Here is a 24,341-nt window from a genome sequence, read left to right as displayed (position 1 = left end):
TTGAAAAAAAAAACTAATATTATAAGTCTAATGAATCTATCACCAATTAATTATAAGATAGAATCCTATTAATTCATCCTATCACAAATTAATAGTACTAACAGAATTTAATAATTTGTACTTATCAATTATTTCCATGTGAAAAGCGTAAAATATTAATTTACGCATCTTCTCGAAAAAGCTAGTATTTCTAAATGATAAGCGACAAATAATAATTTCACATCTTCTCGAGAAACATCTTTTTAAAAGTACAAATTAGACCTTATATGATTGCCCTGAATAGCCTTATAGATTTATCCCTAGTAAAATGGAGTATAAAAATTCAAAGATACCCTATTTCATCATCGTTTTATTATGAAATCGACAGTTATTACTCGCAGTTCTAGGTGCAATCGATAGAGAACTTTACTGCACAAATTAAGAAGTGTTTTGAACATTTGCCATTTTAATTGCCGAAGCCAATATAATACATCAACCAGCACAATTGATAATTAGATCTCTTTCTGTATTGAGTAGTTGAGTAAGTTCCAAGAGTACAACATAGTGAGCTTGTAAGAGAGTGTTTGTACTAATTTAAATGATGGATTCAAAATCCGACACAAGAACCGTGATGAGGTTAGGTTGTCCATCTGGAAAGCAATAAACAAACATTAATTCCCAGACATATAGCCCAGCCTTGCCAAGTTTTTAAATTTTTTGAACAAATCAAATTAAATTGGGATATACTCGTGTTTGTTCCCAATAAATATATATATCAAGGTCACGGGACACTAAAACAAATTACTACTACTACTAATTGTTTACTACTCCTACTAATAAGTGCAAGAAAAAGTTACCGTTTCAACAAATGTAACCAATTAAACCATTAGATGAAACGGTATCGATTGAAAATGCCAATTAATAGGCAATCATAATTATTAAGCTGTTTGCTATATACAGAGTCACTCACAATCACAACACACTACAACCAAATATAACATGTATTCAGTCAAATATGAAGGGGGAAACATAGACTTATTTTAGTGAAATAAAATATGATAGTAGTCCAGAACATAAACCCTAATACAGAATTAAATTAATACCCCCTAATCTATCTTGTGAGACTAACTCTTGGAGACATGAGAGTAGTGACTCTCGGTGACGGCAACGGTGGCGACGATGATGACAACGACGCCGGAGATGGCCAAAATTGGGCATTCTTCACCTTTGAAATGCTACTCAGCACACCTAGAGGCGTCACCCTCCCAATTACCGTCACTTTTTTCGTCTCCAAATCTATGCTAAATGATGTCACTCCTGCATACACCAAAAGGATTATCACTATATTACAAAAAATATATTAATAAAAAATTACGTAAAATCTTGCTCAATTACCTTCCAGTCTGGAGATATGTTTTCTGAGTTTTCCTTCACAGCCCTTGCAATGAATCGACACCCTCAACTCAACAACCTATGAGTAAGAGTTAAACCATAATCAGCAACCTTAATTGAAATGATTAAATTAAATATAATACATGGACGAAGCAGGATATGATGAAACTAACCTGATGGCGATTTGACGGAGTGAGGGAAGATCTGTGAGCATTGAGATGATCGATGAGTTTCCCGGCGGCGGAAGGCTTGAACACGGGCGATTCGTGATGGCCGGCGGAGAGAGACCGGAAAGACTCCAGATTCAAGCGCTTATCGTTGCTATCCCTGACGAGGGGCTGGCTACGAATGATGGCGGTTTGAGAGTCGGAGATGAAATCGAGGAAAGGCTTGTTGCTGAGCAGGCGGCGGGAGGCTAAATCGTGGACGTCGGCGGAGCTCTTTCGCCGCAAAACGTCGTCGTCTTTGGCGGAAGGTTCCAAGGGGAGATGGGAGGAGCAGGGAGCGGCGTTTGATCGTCTGCTTCGCGGCGTTTCTCCGAGGCGGTGGACCGATCTCATTCCGTGCCGGATTATGGTGCGGTGGTCCGTGCTCGAGCATATTGCTGTGGAAGCCGGGGAGGCGCAGAATACTTCTATGGATTTCATGCTTAGAGAGAGTGAGAAAGAATTAAGATGAGAGGAATGATGAAATATCTTTAGAGATGAGGATGGTATTTGACTGTTAGGGAAAGCAGAGAGTATATATTTATATCAATTCATTATTCTAAGTGAGAATATTTTTTAGAAAATAAAATGTGAGATCTTTTATGGATAAATTAAAAATAAAAGTGATGACTATTATAGACGGATAGAGTGCTATAATTCATTCTTTCAGGTTATTTAAGTCCTATTTTATTTTAGAGTTGCCTAATATCACATGACTCATTTTTATATATGATAAAAAAAATGAGACACTTCTTTTTTACACTCGTTTTAGAAAAATCATACTAGTATTAAGTCTTTTCTATATTATTCTCTCACTTATTTTACTTTCTCTCTTTGTCATAGTTTAATTAGTTGGCATGATTGAGACAGTTCTTTTTGTCACATAGATTAAAAAATTGTGTTAAACAAAATAAATGAATACATAATAATATAACTGGAGATAGAATAAAGTAGAACAGATAAGAAAGAATAAAGTAGAAGATAAGAGAGAATAAAGAAAAGATAAAAGAGAATTAAGTAAAACGATTAGATATTTTATTTTTTTGCTAAATATGAATTGACTTAATTAAATTGAGAAATCATAAAAAGAAATACAAGTCAACTAAATTGGAATGAAAGGCTTTTATTTTATTCTCATTTTAAAATTTTGTATCTAAAAGATGTGAGACGAAGGTCATGCTAAAAAATTGGGAAAGGAAAATGGATTAGATAAATGTTATTTGAAGTAACGAGGGAGGGAATGCATAAATTATGAGTGACAGTGGTCGAATTTTCTATGAATTTCTTCTGGTCTTTGGGTGGGTGAGACAGGTTGGTTAAATAGACTTTTAATTTTGTTCTTTGTGAGTGTATATGTGATGATTACGAGCACTATTAGCGGAAAAAAGTAGGGGAGAAATATTGTTAAAAGTGCTTTCCTCTTATTATTGACGCATGATTACTTATATACCGTTATTAAATATGAGGGGCCTAAGTTAGAGTTAATTTGCCGTAGACAGCCTTTTTTGTCCTTCCTTAGGTAAATATTAGGATTGTGATGAATAATCGACTTTTGCATGCTTGGTTAGATTCACATTCTACCTATGAAGTTGGAGTAGTACTATTTAATTTAAGGTCTCATAAATAATTCGAGTGAACATGCAAGACAATATTTAAATTCATATATAAGTAGTATTGTGTGCAAATTAATCGTCCAGTGAATTTAATTATATTCATTGAGTGGTGTCAAGTTAAAAAAGAAGGTCAGCAAGAGTTATTTAAAATAATTTGTAAGTAGATAAAATTTCTCATCGCCAAAGTAGTCCAAACTATATAAGCTGTTAGTGTGTGACTGAATAACTTTATAATATGATACCTTTAAAAAGCCCTATTTAACGGAAATATAACCATTTTATACAATTATGATTCAATAAGGGTCCAATTAAAAGTCAAACTTCACTCTAATCGTACATTAAGGGTCCAATTAAAAGTCGAATTTCAATCTAATGCACCTATGCATGCAATCAATTTGTCTAGGTTATGGTTAATGCTTAATTAGTTACAACACCATAATTTACATTGATGATATTGTGGTCTAAGAAAATATTACTCCGTACAAATAAAAATAAACTTAATTACAATGTTCAAAATAAAAGATGAATAATATTTTGGACTCTGCATATAGTAGTATATCTATATATGGATATTGATGGGGTACGGACTAAACAAGCCCAACAGCAGTGACGGCCCATCAGCCCAAAGCCCAAGGAAGAGTATCAGTTCGGCATTACCAAAGAGTTCGGCCCCAGCCTACAGCTCGGTAAAAGCCGACCAGTCAAGCTCTACTCTTAGATCGGCTAAAGCTGCTCGGCAATAGTTCAGCAGTTCGGTCTCAGTATTCGACCGAACTGGAAGATAGTCAACTCATGCAGGATCACATACAGGATAGTGGACCAAGTACAGAGATAGTGGACTCATGCAGGATCTCATGCAAGATAGTGGACCCATGCAGGATCTCCATGACCTCCACGACATCCACAACCATCATTAATGGTGATGCAAGCCACGATCTTAGTTCAATGTATAAATAGAACTTAGATCAGATAGAAAAGGGTGAAGTTCTAAAGAAGTTCTCTAGAGATCAAATATCAAATAGCAAGTCTGTATTGTAAGCTGTAGAAAACAGATCAAGCAATACAACTCTGCCCTCTTTTCTTCCCGTGGACGTAGATTTACCTCAGTAAATCGAACCACGTAAATCTCTGTGTCGTGATCTGTATTTTCCAGCATTCATCACCATCAAAAATTCGCCCAACCATCACTGGCGCCGTCTGTGGGAAACAGAGAACCAAATTTGTGATAAAGCGAATTTTTGACCCTTTTTCCACCCCAAAAAAATGCATACCAGATCACACACTACCCGTAATACCGTTCATGAAAACCATGAGGAAGCTAGTCCAGCCCGCAGGTCCGGAAAACAGCCTCGGGAGACAGCTACTTCCAGTTTTCACGATGAAGGAACAAGCCGCTCAAAAGGTCCACACACCGAGTCTTCCCAGCAGCCTGATTTGAATGAGGCTGTCAAGCTGTTCTTGGCTGAGAAGCAGGATGAGTTCTTAGCCTTCCTGCAAAAGAGCCAACAGCCGAAGACGAAAACGGTGGATTCTCCTTCCTCATCCAGACATGAAAGTCACTACCGCAGTAGTGCCGTGTCTTCCAGAAAGAAGAATCCTCAACCCCGACATGTTCCTGTTCCTCCTCGGTACCGGAATCACAGGAGATCTCCATCTCCTCCATACCGAAGAGATGTCGGGTTCGCCATGTACGGAGCATTGAAGACTCCGTTCTCGGACGATATCACCCGAACTCCCCTTCCACAGAACTACCGAACTCCGTCGATGACTTATGACGGGTTGGTGGATCCTCATGACTTCCTGGGACGCTATCAGTATAATATGGCGAACCAAGGTCTCAATGAGGTCCATATGTGCAAGCTGTTCCCCGAGCTGCTTATCGGGAACGCGAGAAGGTGGTTCGATAGCCTCCCCCAAGGCAGCATTAGATCTTACCGAGATCTAATGGATGCTTTCCACAGGAGGTTCTTTCAGAAAGCGGAAGCCCGGATCACTTCGGCTCAGCTGCTTTCTATACGTCAAGGTCGCGACGAAAAGATCAGCGACTTCATGACGAGATTCCACAAGGAATGCCTACAAGTAGATGATCTCAACGATCTACTTGTCATTTCGGCATTCCAAAATGGAATCCTGCCCGGAGCTCTCTACAGAAAGCTCGTGGAATGCAGTCCGCAAACAGCTCAAGAGATGTGGGACATTGCGGACCAGTTCTCCCGTGCCGATGAGGCAGACCGTCGCAAACGGTCTTTAGACAGCTCATCCCGAGGAGACAGGAGGAAGCCCGATCATAGCGATCAGGGACATCCTCGCCGAACTCCTTTTGGCGATCAGGGACATCCTCGCCGAACTCCTTTTGAAAGGATTCAAAGGACTCCGGTGCAAGACCGATTGGGGCCACGTCTCAATCCTGAGAAGCCGCCCGCTCAGTTCGTACCATTGAACAAGTCAAGAGCGGAAATTTTCGAACTGCATTCCGATATGTTCGAAAAGCCAAGGCGGATGACGAAATCGGCCGCGCGCCGACCTCAGGATCAATATTGCTCCTTCCATCAAGACTACGGTCACGATACCGAGGAGTGCCGACATTTGGCTGCAGGTATTGATGCCCTTGTGAAAGCAGGGACGTTAAAAAAATACCAAAGCAAGCAGCCGAAAAAGAACAAAAAGCAGGGAGGTGCGAACTGCGCTCCTCAGGATCCGAAAAGGCAACAGGATCCCGAAGACGATAACGAGCCGCAATATGATGGAGTAATCCTAACTATTGACGCTCTCCCTGCCGGGAAGACTAAATCGTCTCTGAAGTCATAGAGCAGAGGTTTAAAAGCTCGGTCTCCCACCCACAAGCAAACGGACTGAAGCCGTGATTCCGGTTGAGATCGGCATACCCAGTCCCCGAACTCTAAATTTCTCCTCAGAAATGAATGATGACGGACTGAGAGCCGAACTAGATCTGGCCGAAGAAAGAAGAGAATTGGCCTGCATAAAAGCAGCCAAGTACAAGGAGCAAGTAGCCCGGTATTATAACCAAAGGGTGAAAAAGCTGCAATTTCAAGTGGGAGATCTCGTCTTGAGAAACAACGAAGTAAGCCGAGCAGAAAAGCTGGGCAAACTCGAACCACATGGGAAGGTCCATATCGGGTGTCAGAAGTCCTCGGCAAAGGGTCTTACAAATTGACTCACATGTCAGGAGAACAAGCACCCCGAACATGGTACATTTCCAACCTCATGAAGTTCCATTTGTAAGAGACAGTCCGGTCAGTCAGTCTTGTGTCTAGTTCGGTCCTAAGGCTATGTGCGTTTTTGTCTCTATGTGCTTTTTATTTGTCTAGGTGTGTTTTGTCTATGTGCGTGTCGTCTCTTACAAATGTTGCTGAGGTATCTTGTTCTTCGAAGGCTGATCCCCTTTTTAGAACATATATAAGCCTACGATTGTGAGTCCAAGCTTCTAAAGAGGATACAAGACCACAATTCGGCTTAAGAAACAAGCAGTTCGTCTAAAACGAACTGCAACAATAAGCCAACGATTGTGAGTCCAAGCTTCTAAGGAGGATACAAGACCACAATTCGGCTTAAGAAACAAGCAGTTCGTCTGAAACGAACTGCAACAAAGGGAAAGTCCGATCCACGCGATAAAACTCGCCGAATTAGGACAAGGGAAAGTCCGATCCACGCGATAAAACTCGCCGAATTAGGACAAGGGAAAGTCCGATCCAAGCGATAAAACTCGCCAAATTAGGACACAAGCTTAGTCCGGTCAAAGAAATTTATTTCATCAGACCAAAGACGAGTCCGGTCAAAGATGTTTATTTCATCAGACCAAAGACGAGTCCGGTCAAAGAAGTTTATTTCATAAGACCAAGGACCAAGTCCGGTCAAAGAAGTTTACTTCATAAGACCGAGGACAAGTACGATGAAATTTTTTCGCTAAGCTGTAAATACAGTGTTAGAAGCGAAAACAAAATTTCATTTTTCAAATCTTGTTCGGCACACAACTCCGCTACCCTACGAGATGGCGTTACGCTATTACAAAGGACTATTCTACTGTCCAGGGTTGCTAAAGTTGAGCCATCTATTCACAAAATCCTCGTGAAGCTGAGTTCGGGCGTTCCGGGCAGCTGCAGAATAAGCAGGTCGACGAGATGCTCTAATCGACCTGCCACCTCTTCTCTGAGCCCGGGAAGCCCTAGCACCTCGGCGGCGAAGAGTCTCTTCACGAAGCATTTGCCGATCTTGCTCACTCATAACCACAGCTCCTCTGCGAACTTCAGTCCGTCCTCGACTTGACGTCTCTGGTTGTCCCTGAGTTCGTTGCTGACTTGGAGTAGGGTTTTGAGCAAGTAAATCAGAGGTTTGAGCTGGAGTACTAGCATCTGTTGGCGGGAAATGCCTGAGGAATCTCTCAATTGAGGGACGCCGGGAAAGAACTATGTCGTACCGAGAAGCCCAGCGCCGCAATGATTTCACGACTTGTTGGCAAGCCGAGCTCTCCAGCGCATTGTTCCTCCGGAGTACATGATATTCCTCCCACAGTTCGTCAACTCGTTCCTGAACTTCAGAGATGGTCATTCCCCCACGCCTGCAGATGAAATCCTCATACGCAGTCCTCTCAGCGACGGCAGTGTTCAGCTCGGCCTCCAGATCCTTCTTTTCGGACTCTAAGTCCTTATTATCGGCCTCCAGCTTCATTGAACGAGCCAAGAGTTCGTCATTCTTCATCTGGTCAGCTATAGCTCTTTTCTCAGCTTCGTCTAAAGTCGAAGAGTACAGCCGCTTCCAGTGAAGTACCTCCAGCTCCTTGAGAGTTAAGAATACAAAGCAGCTACGTCAGTTCGGCATTTCAGCTTACCGAGCAGGTAGTAAACCACAACAGGAGTAAGAGAGTACGAAAAGCTATACGAAGACACAAGGGTAGACAGAAGAATTTTTTCATACATAAGGAAAAATTTTTTTACACAAGGAGGGCTTCAAGGCCATCTTACAAGAAGGAAGAAACTAAACTAGGAGAAGGGAGACGAAATCATACTCCGCCAGCTTCGTCTCCGGCTCCTCGGTGAGGTTCAGCTTCCTTCTCCTTGTCTGCCTCAGCTTCAGCCTCGGCCTCCTTGCTCCCCCCAGCCTGCTCGGCGCCCCCATAGCCGATCTGCTGCGCCTCCTGCTCGGCCTGCTCATCACCGACCAGCTGCTCAAGCTGCTCGGTCTCACCCTCTCCGTGGAAAATTGGAGCGGGTGAAACTGACCCTATGGAGGCAAAGATAGCCTCCATACTCTCATCGCGGTCAGCTCGGCAACTACGAACTTGGTCCGCAGAAAGCAGGACCGAGGACGAAGCAAGCTCCTCAAGCACCGGCAGACTCTGGAGCCGAGCTGCTATCTCCCGGCCGTACAGCGGCAGGACGACTTCAGGCCCCTGCTCGGCTTTATCGGTCATCAGTTTCAGAAGATCACCGACAAAGGCCGAGAATTGGTTGCTCAGAAAGAGTTTCTCCACGAAAGCACGGAGACCCTCTCCTTGGGCAACCACGGCGGCAGCATCCCTCCGCTTCGTCTGCTCTCGCTGGATGATGAGCTGGTTTTTGGCAAACTGAGCTTCATCCTGGGCCGAGATCCTAGCAGCTCTGGCCTTCTCAAAGTTGGCCTCAGCCTGTTCGGCCCGATGACAAGCAGCCGCCAACTTCCTCTGCATCTCAGCATAGTCATTGGACGCTTTGGAGAGTTCGACGGCGACGAGCTTGGAGTCAGAGCATATCGTTCCTCTGAAAATGGATAAAGAAAAAAGTCAACAGAGGGCACCAAAAATACAGGAAAGAAGCAAAGCCAAAGAATCAAGAAGACAATTCACCTCGGCGAAGTCCGTGGGCCATGCAAAAGGCTCACAGACATTTTCCGAAGGGGGCCCCATGACGATGTCTCTCTCCGACGCTCTTGGGGGCTTCTGGGCCTTCCCCTTCCCCTTTGCCGAAGTCGACTCCGGCTTCTTCGGATCCGAAGAGGTTTTTTGCCTCTTCGGAGTCCTCTCGGCATCAGACGCCGAGCTGGTGGTTTTCGGCCTCTCCGGCTCCTTGGACTCCGAAGATTTGCGGCTCAGCTTATTCAATATGTTCACTACCGAAAAACAAGGAAACAAGGTTAGTTTTCGCCGCTAAAGCAGTAAGGCATAAAAAAGAAATCCTCACCCTCAGTCTCTTCGTCCGAAGACGAGATATTGAACACGAGGTCGCCCTTGACGAGCTCAGTTTCCGAGTATTGTTTCCTAATCATAGGAATCTTATTGAGCTCGCCCTCGAGCTCGGCCAACGGTTCTAACCGAGGATGGGGAATCACGGACTTCGGCCCTCTCCAAGGAAAGCCCGGAGCCGAAGTCCTATTATAAAAAAAGAAACGGTTTTGCCATTTCGGCCACTTGGTTTTGCAGAAGGCCCTAAAAGGCTGTAAGGGGATCAAGTAAAACCAAGATCCCTTCCTTTTAAACTGGAAAAAATTAAGGATTGCCCGCAGAGACAGATCCTTATCTAGCCTACGGAGTTCGGCAGCAAAAGCCGACAAGTGCCTCCAAGAATTCGGAGTCACCTGACCTAAAGGGAGTTGAAAAAAATCAAGAAGCTCTACAAAAGGTGGGGGAAGAGGGAAACGAAGCCCGCATTCTAAGCAGGCTTCGTAAACGGTGGCATAACCCTCCGGCGGGTCGTTAGCCCTATGATCATCGTCGGGAACCACCGCCTTCCCCCCGGGAAGAAGATATTTTTCGTGTAGAGATATCACGGTGTCCTTACTCAAGACGCTGTGAAAGTATTCTACAGTCTTCTCCCCGGACTCTTTCCGGCTAGAAGACCCCTTGCCCCCTTTCCTACCGCTACCTAACTCAGAAGAAGAAGAAGAAGACATGGTTCTTACTCTTTGCAAAATCTGAAGAAATTCTGAAGAAATTCTTGAAAGCGGAAGGAAATTTTTACGCAAAAGAGACAGAGTGCAGAAGAAGCAATAGCAAAAGTATTCAAAGGATGAAGAAAGGGCGTATTTATCAGATTCGGAGAAGATTTCAAAATCATCGCACCGTTTCGAATCCCACCTTTTTAGGATTCAACGGCCGGATTTTACTGTCGCATTTAATGCAGTCACGCGCAAGGCACGTCCCCTGACGTCAGCCTCCCCCGTACCTTTATCAAAATGCCGAAGTGACTCGCTTCGCCGAAGTGATTCACTTCGTTTTTCGGGGGGGGGTAGTGATGGGGTACGGACTAAACAAGCCCAACAGCAGTGACGGCCCATCAGCCCAAAGCCCAAGGAAGAGTATCAGTTCGGCATTACCAAAGAGTTCGGCCCCAGCCTACAGCTCGGTAAAAGCTGACCAGTCAAGCTCTACTCTTAGATCGGCTAAAGCTGCTCGGCAATAGTTCAGCAGTTCGGTCTCAGTATTCGACCGAACTGGAAGATAGTCAACTCATGCAGGATCACATACAGGATAGTGGACCAAGTACAGAGATAGTGGACTCATGCAGGATCTCATGCAAGATAGTGGACCCATGCAGGATCTCCATGACCTCCACGACATCCACAACCATCATTAATGGTGATGCAAGCCACGATCTTAGTTCAATGTATAAATAGAACTTAGATCAGATAGAAAAGGGTGAAGTTCTAAAGAAGTTTGATGCGAAGCATATTTCCTATACTTTTCCCCCGTAGACTAAACATTTTTATGTTAATTGTAACTCACCAAAGTGTGTTTTGAGTGTAGTTTTGGGTGTTGGAAGCTGGAAATGCGTCAGAATAGCAGGCAGAAGAAACACCCGGCCGGGTGAAATGTTTGATGCATGAGGAGTCCAGAAAGTTCGCCCGGTCGGGCGTTATGACATCACAAAAACGCCCGGTCGGGCGTTTCCCATGATACCTCCAGTAGCACTTCGCCCGGTCGGGCGTTTATACCCTTTGATTTTCGCCCGGTCGGGCGTTTCGTGTCTCAACTGCTGAATAGCAGTTTTTCGGCAGTTTTGTCAAGGAAAAAGGAGAAAAAAAGTGGCAGGAAAAGGGGTGACGTGACGTGAAGAGGCATGGATTAAAGAATTGAAGAGGTGGTGACAGTTAAAAAAAGTCAAAAAAAGGGGCTGAAGGGACGTTTTTGGAGGGAGAAGAAATTAGAGAAAGAAGCAAGAGGAGAGGAGAGAAAGGAACGGTCCATACCCCATTCCGGAGGAGATCATCCATCATCTAGAGTTGGAGAACACCACGGAGTTCACGGTTCACGGTTCTTTTGGTGTAATTCATTTTAGTATGTTTGGCTAGATTTCCTTCGTTGCTCCGAATATGTTGTAGGGTGAATTGTTGGATACTTTGATGACTTTTATGGTTCAATTTATGTGTGATTCTTGTTTATGAATTGTTTAATTCTTCTACTAATCTTGAGACGTCTGGATAGGTAGAATTTTGTAGCCATTATTCTATTGCCTCTTTAGCATAGATTTTGGCCCGTACTCATATGCAAGGAACTTGAGATGTGATTCTTGTTCAGAGAGATAGTCTCGAGTGGATCGATAGTTTTATCTGTAAATTTGGTTTGGTGTCTACTGCGCTTCCGCGGGGACATTAAGTTAATATGATTTAATTATCGTGTTTGACAATTGAAGAAACTAATCTAAAGCTTGCTACGCGACCTAGTGGTGGTGATAGGTTAGTGAGTAGAACTTGGGAGACGTGTTCAGCTTATCCTAGGTTTACAATTCTCTTGAAGTGTTCAGCGGATAGGGAGCGTAACAAACTTAATCCTCTTAAACATAGTCTTGATCATAGTAGTCCATCGAAGTATCCCAATTCATAAGCCCGAGACATATTGGAGCAATGATTTCTTCTTATCCTCTATTTTCTAAGTTTTGTATTTTTGTTTATCATTTTGTGTTTTATCATCTTTTTATCGAATTCTACTTTATCAGTCTCTAATTAAATAACCTACGCCTCCCTGTGGTTCGACACCCTAAGTATTACAACTACAACTGTATTCTTGCAGTTAAGTTGTAGTTTTAGAGTTATTATTTTAAACTTGAGTGTTAAATTTCCATTGACTTAAAAGCTCTAAAATTACACATCAAGTTTTGGCGCCGTTGCCGGGGAGGCAACTGGTTATTTAATTTAGGATTCTTTTTATTTTTATTTTTGTATAGCTTTCTAACATTTTATTTTCTTGTTACAGAGTTGTAGCTAGAAGGCTAAGTCGAGCCAACGACTTTAAACAAAGGCGCTAGTTGGGAGGCAACCCAATGAGTTTTTAGTTTTTTATTTTCTCTTAATAAATCGAGGGTTTTGTTCGCTCAATTCTTTCCTTCGATGTATTTTTATGAATTGAGTATTTTGTTTTCTTTTTGTTGTTTTAATTTTTCTTTTTGTAGGAGCAATATGGAGATAGGATTCACATTCGAGCTTATGAGGAAGCACACCTACAAAGGAAAATACACCCACCCACCCACCCGAATGCACTATGGATATCACGTCAAGTTTGGGGGAGTTTTTTTTCCCTTTACTTTATATGTTCTTCTTTGCATACATTGAGGACAATGTAGCATTCAAGTGTGGGGGATTGTGAATGATTTTTATGCATTATGCATGTTTTTTGGGTGTGTTGCATGCTAAAATGTTGTGAATCACGTAATTGACGGGTGCATGCTAGATCTTCGGCTTTCTGGTTGGGAAATCTTGCTTGATCTTACTTGATCTTTGAAGCTTAGGATGGATAGAATTTGTGCATGATTTATTTGAAAGAGCATGTTGTGATTACATCCGATTTCTTGAGTTGAGGAGAGTATGAAAGTCATATGTCTTGTGGAAATTATCTTGAATTGATTTGCTTTATCGAGTTGCGTGCTTGTATTCATTTGTGTCAACGATATGGGAGGATAAGGCACTAGGATGAACTCTATGGCCAAATGATCACATGCCTAGTCCATCACATGATCCCCTAGAAGCCACCTTGAGCTTACTTCCTTATTCTTTGTGTAAACACTTAGCCAAACACTTAGCCACTGAAAAAAGCCTAATGTTAGCCTCATCAATAGACCTTGCTACTATTTGGGTGCTAAATACAAGTTGAGCTTGGTGTTTTGAGTTGTGAGTGTGGGGGTGGTGGACTGTAAAGAGTAGACTTCTCTAGACTTGATGTAACGTGAAAAGAATGAAGTTCTTAAAAAAAAAAAAGAAAAAAAAAACGACCTCCAAATTCGCAAAAGTCGAGGTCTTTACAAAAACAGAAAAAGAAAAAGAAATAATAAGTTGATGAAATAAAGATAGAGCTTCGACAATTGTTTGATGTAATCTTGTCTAGAATAGATCTCAAGTTTGGGGGAGTGTGAGTTGGGTTGTAAAATTTTGGTTGTTCGATCGTTGGAAGGATGTTGTAGGAGGGAAGATTTTGGCACTCAAATGTGTAGCCTTTGAGCTCACTATTCATACTTATCCTACCTCGTCCCTAGCCCCATTACAACCTTGAAATAAGACCTTGGACCTAATCGTTGATGTTTGTGGATGTGTGTAAATAGCTTGGTAGAGTTAAAGAAGTTCGGTTTGAAATCTGCGAGTCTATGTGATTAGTAGTGCTTGATGAGTCAATGATGACGGTTTGAGTTGTTTGATCATATGCTCGGACTTACTTTGAAGTGCATCTTGACTTGAAGTTCTAGGGGGATGAGTGATTGTTCTTGAGAGTGGGAAATCTCGATTGGAAATGTCGGGGGTTTAGATCTTGTCACTCACGTCCCTACATGATTCTTGTTGATGAAAATCTCTTTGCGGGTTAGACTTGGTTGAGTTTTTGTGCTTAAAATGTATCTTGCTCGGGGCGAGCAAGAGCTTAAGTTTGGGGGTATTTGATGCGAAGCATATTTCCTATACTTTTCCCCCGTAGACTAAACATTTTTATGTTAATTGTAACTCACCAAAGTGTGTTTTGAGTGTAGTTTTGGGTGTTGGAAGCTGGAAATGCGTCAGAATAGCAGGCAGAAGAAACACCCGGCCGGGTGAAATGTTTGATGCATGAGGAGTCCAGAAAGTTCGCCCGGTCGGGCGTTATGACATCACAAAAACGCCCGGTCGGGCGTTTCCCATGATACCTCCAGTAGCACTTCGCCCGGTCGGGCGTTTATACCCTTTGATTTTCGCCCGGTCGGGCGTTTCGTGTCTCAACTGCTGAATAGCAGTTTTTCGGCAGTTTTGTCAAGGAAAAAGGAGAAAAAAAGTGGCAGGAAAAGGGGTGACGTGACGTGAAGAGGCATGGATTAAAGAATTGAAGAGGTGGTGACAGTTAAAAAAAGTCAAAAAAAGGGGCTGAAGGGACGTTTTTGGAGGGAGAAGAAATTAGAGAAAGAAGCAAGAGGAGAGGAGAGAAAGGAACGGTCCATACCCCATTCCGGAGGAGATCATCCATCATCTAGAGTTGGAGAACACCACGGAGTTCACGGTTCACGGTTCTTTTGGTGTAATTCATTTTAGTATGTTTGGCTAGATTTCCTTCGTTGCTCCGAATATGTTGTAGGGTGAATTGTTGGATACTTTGATGACTTTTATGGTTCAATTTATGTGTGATTCTTGTTTATGAATTGTTTAATTCTTCTACTAATCTTGAGACGTCTGGATAGGTAGAATTTTGTAGCCATTATTCTATTGCCTCTTTAGCATAGATTTTGGCCCGTACTCATATGCAAGGAACTTGAGATGTGATTCTTGTTCAGAGAGATAGTCTCGAGTGGATCGATAGTTTTATCTGTAAATTTGGTTTGGTGTCTACTGCGCTTCCGCGGGGACATTAAGTTAATATGATTTAATTATCGTGTTTGACAATTGAAGAAACTAATCTAAAGCTTGCTACGCGACCTAGTGGTGGTGATAGGTTAGTGAGTAGAACTTGGGAGACGTGTTCAGCTTATCCTAGGTTTACAATTCTCTTGAAGTGTTCAGCGGATAGGGAGCGTAACAAACTTAATCCTCTTAAACATAGTCTTGATCATAGTAGTCCATCGAAGTATCCCAATTCATAAGCCCGAGACATATTGGAGCAATGATTTCTTCTTATCCTCTATTTTCTAAGTTTTGTATTTTTGTTTATCATTTTGTGTTTTATCATCTTTTTATCGAATTCTACTTTATCAGTCTCTAATTAAATAACCTACGCCTCCCTGTGGTTCGACACCCTAAGTATTACAACTACAACTGTATTCTTGCAGTTAAGTTGTAGTTTTAGAGTTATTATTTTAAACTTGAGTGTTAAATTTCCATTGACTTAAAAGCTCTAAAATTACACATCAAAGTTCTCTAGAGATCAAATATCAAATAGCAAGTCTGTATTGTAAGCTGTAGAAAACAGATCAAGCAATACAACTCTGCCCTCTTTTCTTCCCGTGGACGTAGATTTACCTCAGTAAATCGAACCACGTAAATCTCTGTGTCGTGATCTGTATTTTCCAGCATTCATCACCATCAAAAATTCGCCCAACCATCAGATATGTATAGATGTTAATGATATAGTATATGCATAGATGGTCCATACCATTAAAACTAGCAATATCACAACTCTCCAACGATCCGGAAAGATATAGGACTAGAACTTAAGACAAATTAACATAACAGAAATCATGAATTAGTCAAGTAAAACAAATTAGTACTCCTAATTTACACTGCAGCACCATGTGATATTATACATGTGGGGTACAATTATCAAGGTAACTCTTGTATGGTTTAATTTATTTCTTATTTTAGTAGTATTAGAACTAACACATAGTACCAGGTTAAATCAAACCGCGATCTGTATCACATTGTTGTTATTGTTTCTGATCAGTAGACGTGATCGACGAATACCCGTGATCGACATGATGTTTTTCTCATGTACTTTTTTTTGCCTTTTCATGTGGTATAAATACAAATATAAATGAATACTAATGGTTTTAAATAGGGCTGGGAAAAATTACTGAAATGCCGAAATACCGGTCTTATCGTACCGAAAATACCGATTTTTCGGTATACTGTGATTTTCGGTACGGTATGATACCTTACCGAAAGATTCCGGTAAGGTAACGGTATAAATTTTCAAATACCGCGGTATACCGCTACATACCGAAAACTAAGGTATATACCGCAAAAATATAAACACAATTATATATAAAATATATTTAATACTCCCTTCATCCCATAAAAATATGTGCACCTATTTTTGTCTGTCCCACAAAAAATATGTGCATTCCATTTTTAGAAAGTTATATCAATTTAATATTGCAGATCCCACTATCCACTAACTCTACTTTAGCTACCATTTTCCCCCTCTCTCTTACTTTACCTTACCATTCTCCCTCTATTTTACTTTACCAATTTTGTTTTAATTCCTGTGCCATCTCATCTGCCCATATTTTTATGGGACGGAGGTAGTATATTTTTAAATTATAAAATTTATTGTGAAATATAAATATAATTATGAATAAATTATATATAATTTAGTTTTAAAATTATAGTAAAATATAAATAATATTCTAAAAACTCAAATCTTCTATTTTAATTGATGTTGTAAGTCAGGTATATCGCAAAAGTAAGGTATACCGAACTTCGGTACGGTATACAAAAAATGAGGTATGGTATCGGTATGGAAATTCACCATACCGACAATAAGGTATACCGGAGTTCGGTATACCGAAAACTTTGGTAAGGTAAATGTATGACTTTTTCGGATACCGTATTTACGGGTATGATGGTTTCGGTAAGGTATATCGTAGCTACTCACCCCTAGTTTTAAATACTAATTTCTTGGTGAAGGAGAATTTATTTATTTATTAAAAATTGAGCGAATGCAAACAAATATTCCCTTATTGTTGCTGAAAAAGAGCCATTGAACATGGGACCTGACAACAATGAAGATTGGAATTCCTTGTTATTTATTTTTAGACCGAATAGTACTATTTTGATTTTGGATAGTTGAGATCCATCTCTAACTTGGCTAGCTTGCGGTATATTTTTGTTTAGCTCTATATGAAAATTACCTTATCCGATTTCATTTACGGCTAGATCTTGTTTAGCTCAACAGGAAAATTACCTTATCCTATTTTATTTACGGCTAGATCTATTGCTCTTTATATATATCGAACCGACCATGCATATAATATAATAATGTAGTAGTATCTATATGTGACTAAGTGACTTGAACTGCTATTCATCATATGTAGAAATTTATCTATAATCATAATATTTTTTCTACAAATTATATATTCATACAGTTACCCAAATCAATCTTTATTTATACTAAAGTTTATAAGAGAACCTTGTCAATTTTTTTGTTTAAACCTGAAGTATTAAAATTAGTCAAATCAATCACCAAAAAACCAACACTAGTTTGTGGCAAATTAAAGATTTTTAAGAGGAAAAAGAAAGAAAAACTCGAAAGTGATAAGTCTTAATTCCATATTGCCTGCAAAATTGGAGCTTCCTTTTGGGAAGTGGTTCCGTGATTTGCTCACAGTCACACTTAAAAAGTACTAAATAGTTTCATCTAATTATGACAGTAATATTAATTATAAAAATGAATTCTTTACTCGCAAATGGCTTATTTACTTTTGTATAAACAAACATACTAGCATTTCAATGAGTTTGCTCTTAATTCGCGTAACTCACTTTTTCCACAGTCAATCATGTTGATTTATATATATTGATAATGGCAATGCAACTATCATTAATTTGTATTGCCCCTTGAATTAAGTGTTACGGTATAGTTTTTTATTAGAGAAAAGAGGAATCGTGAAAATTGAATCATTTCTCACTTTTAATGTGGCTGAATTACCACTAACCTTTTATACTCCAAAGAAAAATAATTATAATCGTTTTGCTTGCTTTGATCCCTTTATAAGTCCACGATATAGTAACAAATTTAAGATAAGGTTCGTAAAGAGAGACGATCGATCAAGTGTTATGCTATTTGTTTCATTTGGGTCTTCTATAGTTTGTAGTTCCATTAATCAAGAACTTTTGGTATTAAAAGCCCATTAAATTATTTCATTGCACACCCGAAAAATGTTGGATTCTTCAATATCAAATTGTATTGTATGTAGACAAGGAGTATAGTTTTTTTTATAACAAGGCTAACCAATAGCTCTTATTTACATCCAAATTATATTATACTATCTCTTACTGTATTTTACAATATCACACGGATTGTATTTTACAATATCACACGGATCCCACAAATTTATATAGTAGTTTATTCGTCCATCATTAAATGTCACATATTATTAGATATTGTTATTTTGGAATATCCATGGTTAAATGTCATATCTTATTGTGGAGTACTATGTTTTGTAAAATGGACTCGGCGAATTACTCTGCGTACTAGACAAACATTTTATTGTATGGTTAGTACTCACATTATAATATTAATTAGTTTTTCATTTATTTTTTCTTTATACTACCTCCATCCTTCAAAATTTGTCCCACTTTGACTCGGCACGGGTTTTAAGAAATGTAATAGAAAGTGAATTGAAAAAGTTAGTGGATTGTGGGTCATACTTTTATATATTAATTTATAATAAAATGTGAGTAGGAATGAGTTAGTGGAATATGAGGTCCACTACCAAACATGGTAAAAAGTGAAATGAGATAAATTTTGGAGGACGGATGAAAATGAAAAAATGGGACAAATTTTCAGAGACGGGGGTAGTATATCTTAAAATCGATTCCGAGTCAAAATAGTACATTTATCATAGAGTAGGTGAGTATGAATACATGTATATAATACAATACATCAGTTTTTATATATAGTGCATATTTGCAACTTGAGCAAGGAATGCATTAACTAATTGATTTATTTAGTTTTACACCTTCAAAACTAATACTACTACATTTTGGTGTCTCAAAAGATACAGCTGGAGGAGTATAACAATTTGTTTAATGGAAACCATAATTTTAATTTTAACTTTATCTATTAAATTGAGGCCAACGCAAGGAAGTAAGGTTGTGTCTGTCTCAACCAAAGTATATATTTAATGACGCGATTAAAGGTGTGGGGTTGCGGTTAGTGAAAAAGCTTAAGGCCATCCACAACGCTGTTCCTATACCGTTCTTATATCGTTCCTTAAACCACTATTTGAGGGCCCCACTGTACTTTTTTACTCCATTCCTTAACTAAGGAACGGAACCTGCAACCCTCCGTTCCTTAACCGTTCCTTAAATTACTATTCATTCAATTTCATTTTTTTTAATTTCCAACTAAATTCAATTAAAAAAACACACTTTATTAAAAAACAAACACACTTTATTAAAAAACAAACACACTTTATTAAAAAACACACAACATTAAAAAAAATTACAACTTAAACTTAAAAAATTACAACATTAAAAAAAAATTATTAAACTTAAACTTAAAAAATTACAACTTAAACTTAAAAATTACAACATTAACAATTACAACATTAAAAAAAATTACAACATTAAAAAACACACAACATTAAAAAAAAATTTATTAAATTCGAATTTAAAAAAAAAAATTGAATTATTGCGTCACCGGGACGAAGCCCACTCGCGGGGCAGCGAGTGGGCTTCACGCGTCGAATGGGAGGCCGCCACGTCGCCTCGGCACGTGGCGGAACGTTTCGTTCCGTGTTCCTCCGGAACGGAACGCGACACGGCATAGGAACGGCATGGGCACGGAATGGCGACGGAACGGAGCCTGCAACGCGTGCCGCCGCGGAACCGTTCCGCCGGAACGGCATAGGAACCGCAACGGCACAGCGTTGCGGGTGCCCTAATGATCTCCTTTCATATATTTCAAGACTCGTACTACTTTGTTTCTGATCTTTCTTTTCTTCTTTATCTTTTCTTCTTTATCCTATCACTCGATTATGATATGATTACTTTGCCTCCTCACACACTCACAAAGAAGCGCAAATGCCATCTGACTTACCTCATATATATCACATCTTTGATTTTTTATTCCAGCGGAAAAGGAAATATCAATTTCACCAATAATGAATTGCAACTAAATCATCATCCATCCCAAATTAGATGTCACACTAACAATCTTGCAGATATTCAAGAAAATGTTATTTCAAATAGAGAAAAACTGTGGATATATTAATGATACTTTATTTTTTTAGAAAATAAAATATGAAATCTTTATTGACCCAAATAAAAAATATACTATTATATAATATGACACACATCACACATTTTAAAATACTTTTGATGACAAGTTATCTCATATTTTTCGCGAACCTATCTCGATCTACCATTTTATGCATTGGTGTATGGTGGTTCACCTCGCACTCGCCTATATCCCAAAAGTAGTTGTTGTTAGCGAGCTAGCTAGACTTTTCGAAAACCAAACCTTTTAAATTATAGTAGTAAACTCATCTGTAAAAAATAAAACATGTGTTCAAAATTAAACGATTGACTAGGCCGAAGCTTAGCTGTGATTGTGTAAATTTCCTCTGAATACATACTCTTTTAAATTTTTTATAGGGAAAAAAAAGCAAATTCTCTTAAATTTCTAAACAGAATTTGAATTTTTTATTTCTTAATGTGAGTATAGCTTTATCTGGGCTTTTTCTTAAACTCAAATATTTGTATACTGGTTTAAGTTGCGCGTATCAGTAGATAGCAATATGCTAGCCCAATTACTACCTAAAATAACCCTAAAGCCCAATTACTACAAAATCAAAAATAACCCTAAGCCCAAAACCCTACATATATACACTAGGTTTTTTTGCGATTTGGCAGTTTTCTCCTCGCCCGCCACCCCCAATCTCTCGAGAAACGAAGGCGAAATGGGTACGCGACTCATCAATTTTGGCAGGAAATCATGTTTTTTCAACCAATTTTCTGTGAATTCATACATTTACATTGTCTATTCGGTTAAATGCAGCGAGAATTAAGGTGCACGAGTTGAGGGAGAAGAACAAGGTGGATCTGCTGGCTCAGCTAAAGGATTTGAAGGCGGAGCTAGCCCTGCTACGGGTGGCGAAGGTGACTGGCGGTGCCCCCAACAAGCTCTCGAAGATCAAGGTTGTGAGGCTGTCGATTGCACAGGTACTCACCGTCATTTCGCAGAAGCAGAAATCCGCTCTCAGGGAAGCCTACAAGAACAAGAAGTATCTGCCGCTCGATCTCCGCCCTAAGAAGACTCGCGCCATCCGCCGCCGTTTAACCAAACACCAGGTATACCCCTTTTGCAACCTTTACCGTTTTATTTCTGTGAAATTTTTTGCCAAATTAATATAGTTGAATTGTTGGTCTTTTTCTGGAGTTACTGGTTGACTTTGTATCTGTTTATACGTTTTTATTAGCAATATATTTATGAACTCGAGCAAGCTTACTTGGATTTTGAAATATACAAAGCATGGCTAGAGGATTAGGACTACTACAGAGTATATATTTAGTAATGTAAATTGTATATAGTGTCTAGTTTATTAGTTACAAATTTGATTATTACTCTTGCAATTGTTTTGGTTAAACAGTGGCATTATCTTATCTAGGTTTAGTTTGATGTAACTCTACTTAGTTTTATTCTGTATGCATTGGCTTATATTGTATTATATGATCAACAAAATTTCATTCTCTAGGCGGCTATGGTACTATTACATCAATTTATAGCTACTATAGCCTAATACTGTATAATGAAAAAATCCCGGAATTGTAAATCATTGTATTACTTTCATTCTGCATGGTTTTTTTGCCAAGATGTTAAGATTCTTTTTTCTCTGTGTTTCCCTCTGATAGTTTGACAACCATCTACGTTCACCCTTATGAAGTAATGCTAGAATTGTTGCTATGCAATCATTTTTCTTATGACCTAGGGTGGTGTTCGGTTTCCTAGATTAAATAGTATCGGGATATAATCTAGGATTAAGTTGTGGAATTCAATCTCATGAACCAAGCATAATATTGAAGTACATATTTAATCACGAGATAATCTTGCAAACTGAACGGCCCTTAAAATGTAAATAGGTCTGATTTAGTCTTTTTTTGTATTGGTATCGAAATCCATTTGTCTTTGTTGGTGCCTCCTACTGGGACCGTTACTGTCCAAATTTCTTAACCTTATGTGCATATTAAGTTGCAATATTAGTAGTAGTATATTGTAAGCTGCAACATCTTGCAGAACGCCATTGATAACTCTTTGTCAACTCTTTGTGTCTTTGAGTAAACGTTTTTGTGTTTTCTAATTGGTTCTTTCTTTGTCCACCCTTCACTCACGCATGACTGCATTGCTATGCTCTCTTTTGTAGGCATCGTTGAAGACAGAAAAACAGAAAAAGAAAGAGATGTATTTCCCCTTGAGAAAGTATGCCATTAAAGTTTAAGCTAACTGGTTTATGGAAGATCATTTTTGTTACTTGTTCGAGGGTTTTTGATCTGTTAGAATTTGCGATTCAGTTATATGCAGTTGCTATGTCTAGACATGAAATTGTAGCTACTTTTTTTATACAATGATTCCATTTGTGTTTCCATCAAAATGCAAGAAACTTTCTACTCAACTGATAATTATTTGTTGATTTTTAACAACAACGTGAAAGTAATGTCAATCCTCAAAACAAGAAAACTACTAAAATATTCAAGATGCAAAGATTCTTAACTTACTCCCTCCGTCTCAAGTAAGTTACTTGAGTTGTATTTTTTTACTTTGAGTTATTCGAAGTTACTTGAGTATTTTTTTTTGTGGCTAAAAATAAAACATCTAATTTACCTACTTTTTTCTTAATTATTTTACTCTATCTTCTTTCTCTTACTTTATTCTCTCATCTACTTTATTTAATTCACTAAATACAACTTTGTTAAATCTCCTAACAAAAAGAAGTGTTTTAAGTAATGTGGGACGGAGGGAGTACATGTTCTCTAACAAAATACCACGCTTAGTTTATGTCAGTTGGTTAGCATGAAGTCAATTTAAGTTTATGATGGGTTTCTGGGCTCAACTTTATTCAATTATTTTTTCTTCGATTACAGCATAGTCGATTTAAGCTTATTGTGATTTGTGAGGCTCTTGGCAACAATTTGAGCTTATGTAGGAGCATTTAATACTACCAGATACTCTTTAATTTATTATAGCATCTCTCCAACTCATTATTATATGCATTTATCATTTGCAATTTATACCACTAGAAATCATCATTAAACACTGATAGTAATGTGTGTTTAACCCATAAGTACTATTTTAACTATTTTTATCATCATGTCTCTTACTTATCAATTATGCAATAATTTTCATGTAGTCTCAAATATCTTTATTTTTATGGGACGTGGAGTAATAAAGAGCATCTTTCAAAAACTTGCATTGGGTCCGAATAAGTTTTGTCCAGTCCGTATACTTATTTGTTATCAAACAAAAGTTTCATAAAGTATATGTAAAGAAACACATTATTATTGCGTTATACTAAAATAAAATATATCTAACCAAACATATCGAACTTCATCTGATATAGTAACTATTAAGTAACCATAAAAATGGTGTGAGGTTCTTCTTCTTTTGGAAGTGATGTGCCGTTCGGTCCCAACTATACGAATAAACAAAAGATTAGGCAATACATTCAAATTGAGTACCGAATCAACTCAATAAACTATAATTGCGTCCGCTTCCATTTTCTCTCTTGACTTGATCAGCAAATGATTAAGAAATCAATACAATTATTTTCCTGGGTATTTCAAAAGTGTGATGTTAGAAATAATTATTGTGTGTTAAACATTATAGATTTAGTTTTAAAGTCGCAGTCAAGAGATTCCCTAGATTTTATTATATAGTTACGTTTTTTTTTGAATATTTGGATTGGATGACTTCACGTGGGAGAGATTATAAATTGTCAGTGCGACATAATTAACATAAAACATGACACGATTTTCATATTTGGTGGACTTAAACTAATGTTATATAGCATCCAAACCTATATTATTATAATGAATTGAACATCATTTTGGAGCAATAAATTATGGATATTCTGATTAATATATATAGCTCTAATACATTGTTTTATCTAAAAAGGCAATCATATGATTCACATACTATGCCACGCGATTTATCTAAGGAGACGATCATATGATTAAAATCCGATTTCTCTATTAACGATTTTAAATTCGATAAATAAATAGTAATTCTTGTAAATTTAATCAGAATTTCCAGTAGTTGTCTTGGGATGATCCTAATATCAGTTTC

At 38.8% G+C, this 24,341-nt stretch overlaps 2 protein-coding genes across 2 annotated transcripts; one reads left to right on the top strand and one right to left on the bottom strand.

Moving 5' to 3' along the window:
* Positions 1 to 884: 884 nt before the first annotated feature.
* Positions 885 to 2,073, bottom strand: LOC121743634 (protein SODIUM POTASSIUM ROOT DEFECTIVE 2-like). Its single transcript, XM_042136965.1, has 3 exons — positions 1,545 to 2,073; positions 1,375 to 1,450; positions 885 to 1,296 (listed from the first exon to the last, which is right to left on the bottom strand). Exons 1-3 carry the CDS (start codon positions 2,016 to 2,018, stop codon positions 1,091 to 1,093), a joined length of 756 nt encoding a protein of 251 aa, XP_041992899.1. The 5' UTR covers positions 2,019 to 2,073; the 3' UTR covers positions 885 to 1,090.
* Positions 2,074 to 20,906: 18,833 nt separating this feature from the next.
* LOC121745531 (60S ribosomal protein L35-like) lies at positions 20,907 to 22,671 on the top strand. Its single transcript, XM_042139477.1, has 3 exons — positions 20,907 to 20,965; positions 21,060 to 21,352; positions 22,423 to 22,671. The coding sequence occupies exons 1-3, from the start codon at positions 20,962 to 20,964 to the stop codon at positions 22,495 to 22,497; spliced, it is 372 nt and encodes a 123-aa protein (XP_041995411.1). The 5' UTR covers positions 20,907 to 20,961; the 3' UTR covers positions 22,498 to 22,671.
* Positions 22,672 to 24,341: the final 1,670 nt, after the last annotated feature.

This window comes from Salvia splendens, chromosome 8 (genome assembly GCF_004379255.2).
Source record: "Salvia splendens isolate huo1 chromosome 8, SspV2, whole genome shotgun sequence".
Classification (NCBI taxonomy): Eukaryota; Viridiplantae; Streptophyta; class Magnoliopsida; order Lamiales; family Lamiaceae; genus Salvia; species Salvia splendens.
The sequence above is the reverse complement of the archived record's forward strand: the minus strand, read 5'-3'. Positions and strand labels throughout refer to the sequence as shown.

Excerpts from the sequence above, each read along its gene's own strand:
- LOC121743634 (XM_042136965.1), bottom strand. The coding sequence starts at position 2,018 with ATGAAATCCATAGAAGTATTCTGCGCCTCCCCGGCTTCCACAGCAATA. Across the intron at positions 1,451-1,544 it reads CTCCGTCAAATCGCCATCAG|GTTGTTGAGTTGAGGGTGTC; the intron begins GTTAGTTTCATC and ends TCTTACTCATAG. Across the intron at positions 1,297-1,374 it reads ACATATCTCCAGACTGGAAG|GAGTGACATCATTTAGCATA; the intron begins GTAATTGAGCAA and ends TGGTGTATGCAG.
- LOC121745531 (XM_042139477.1), top strand. Across the intron at positions 21,353-22,422 it reads GCCGTTTAACCAAACACCAG|GCATCGTTGAAGACAGAAAA; the intron begins GTATACCCCTTT and ends TCTCTTTTGTAG.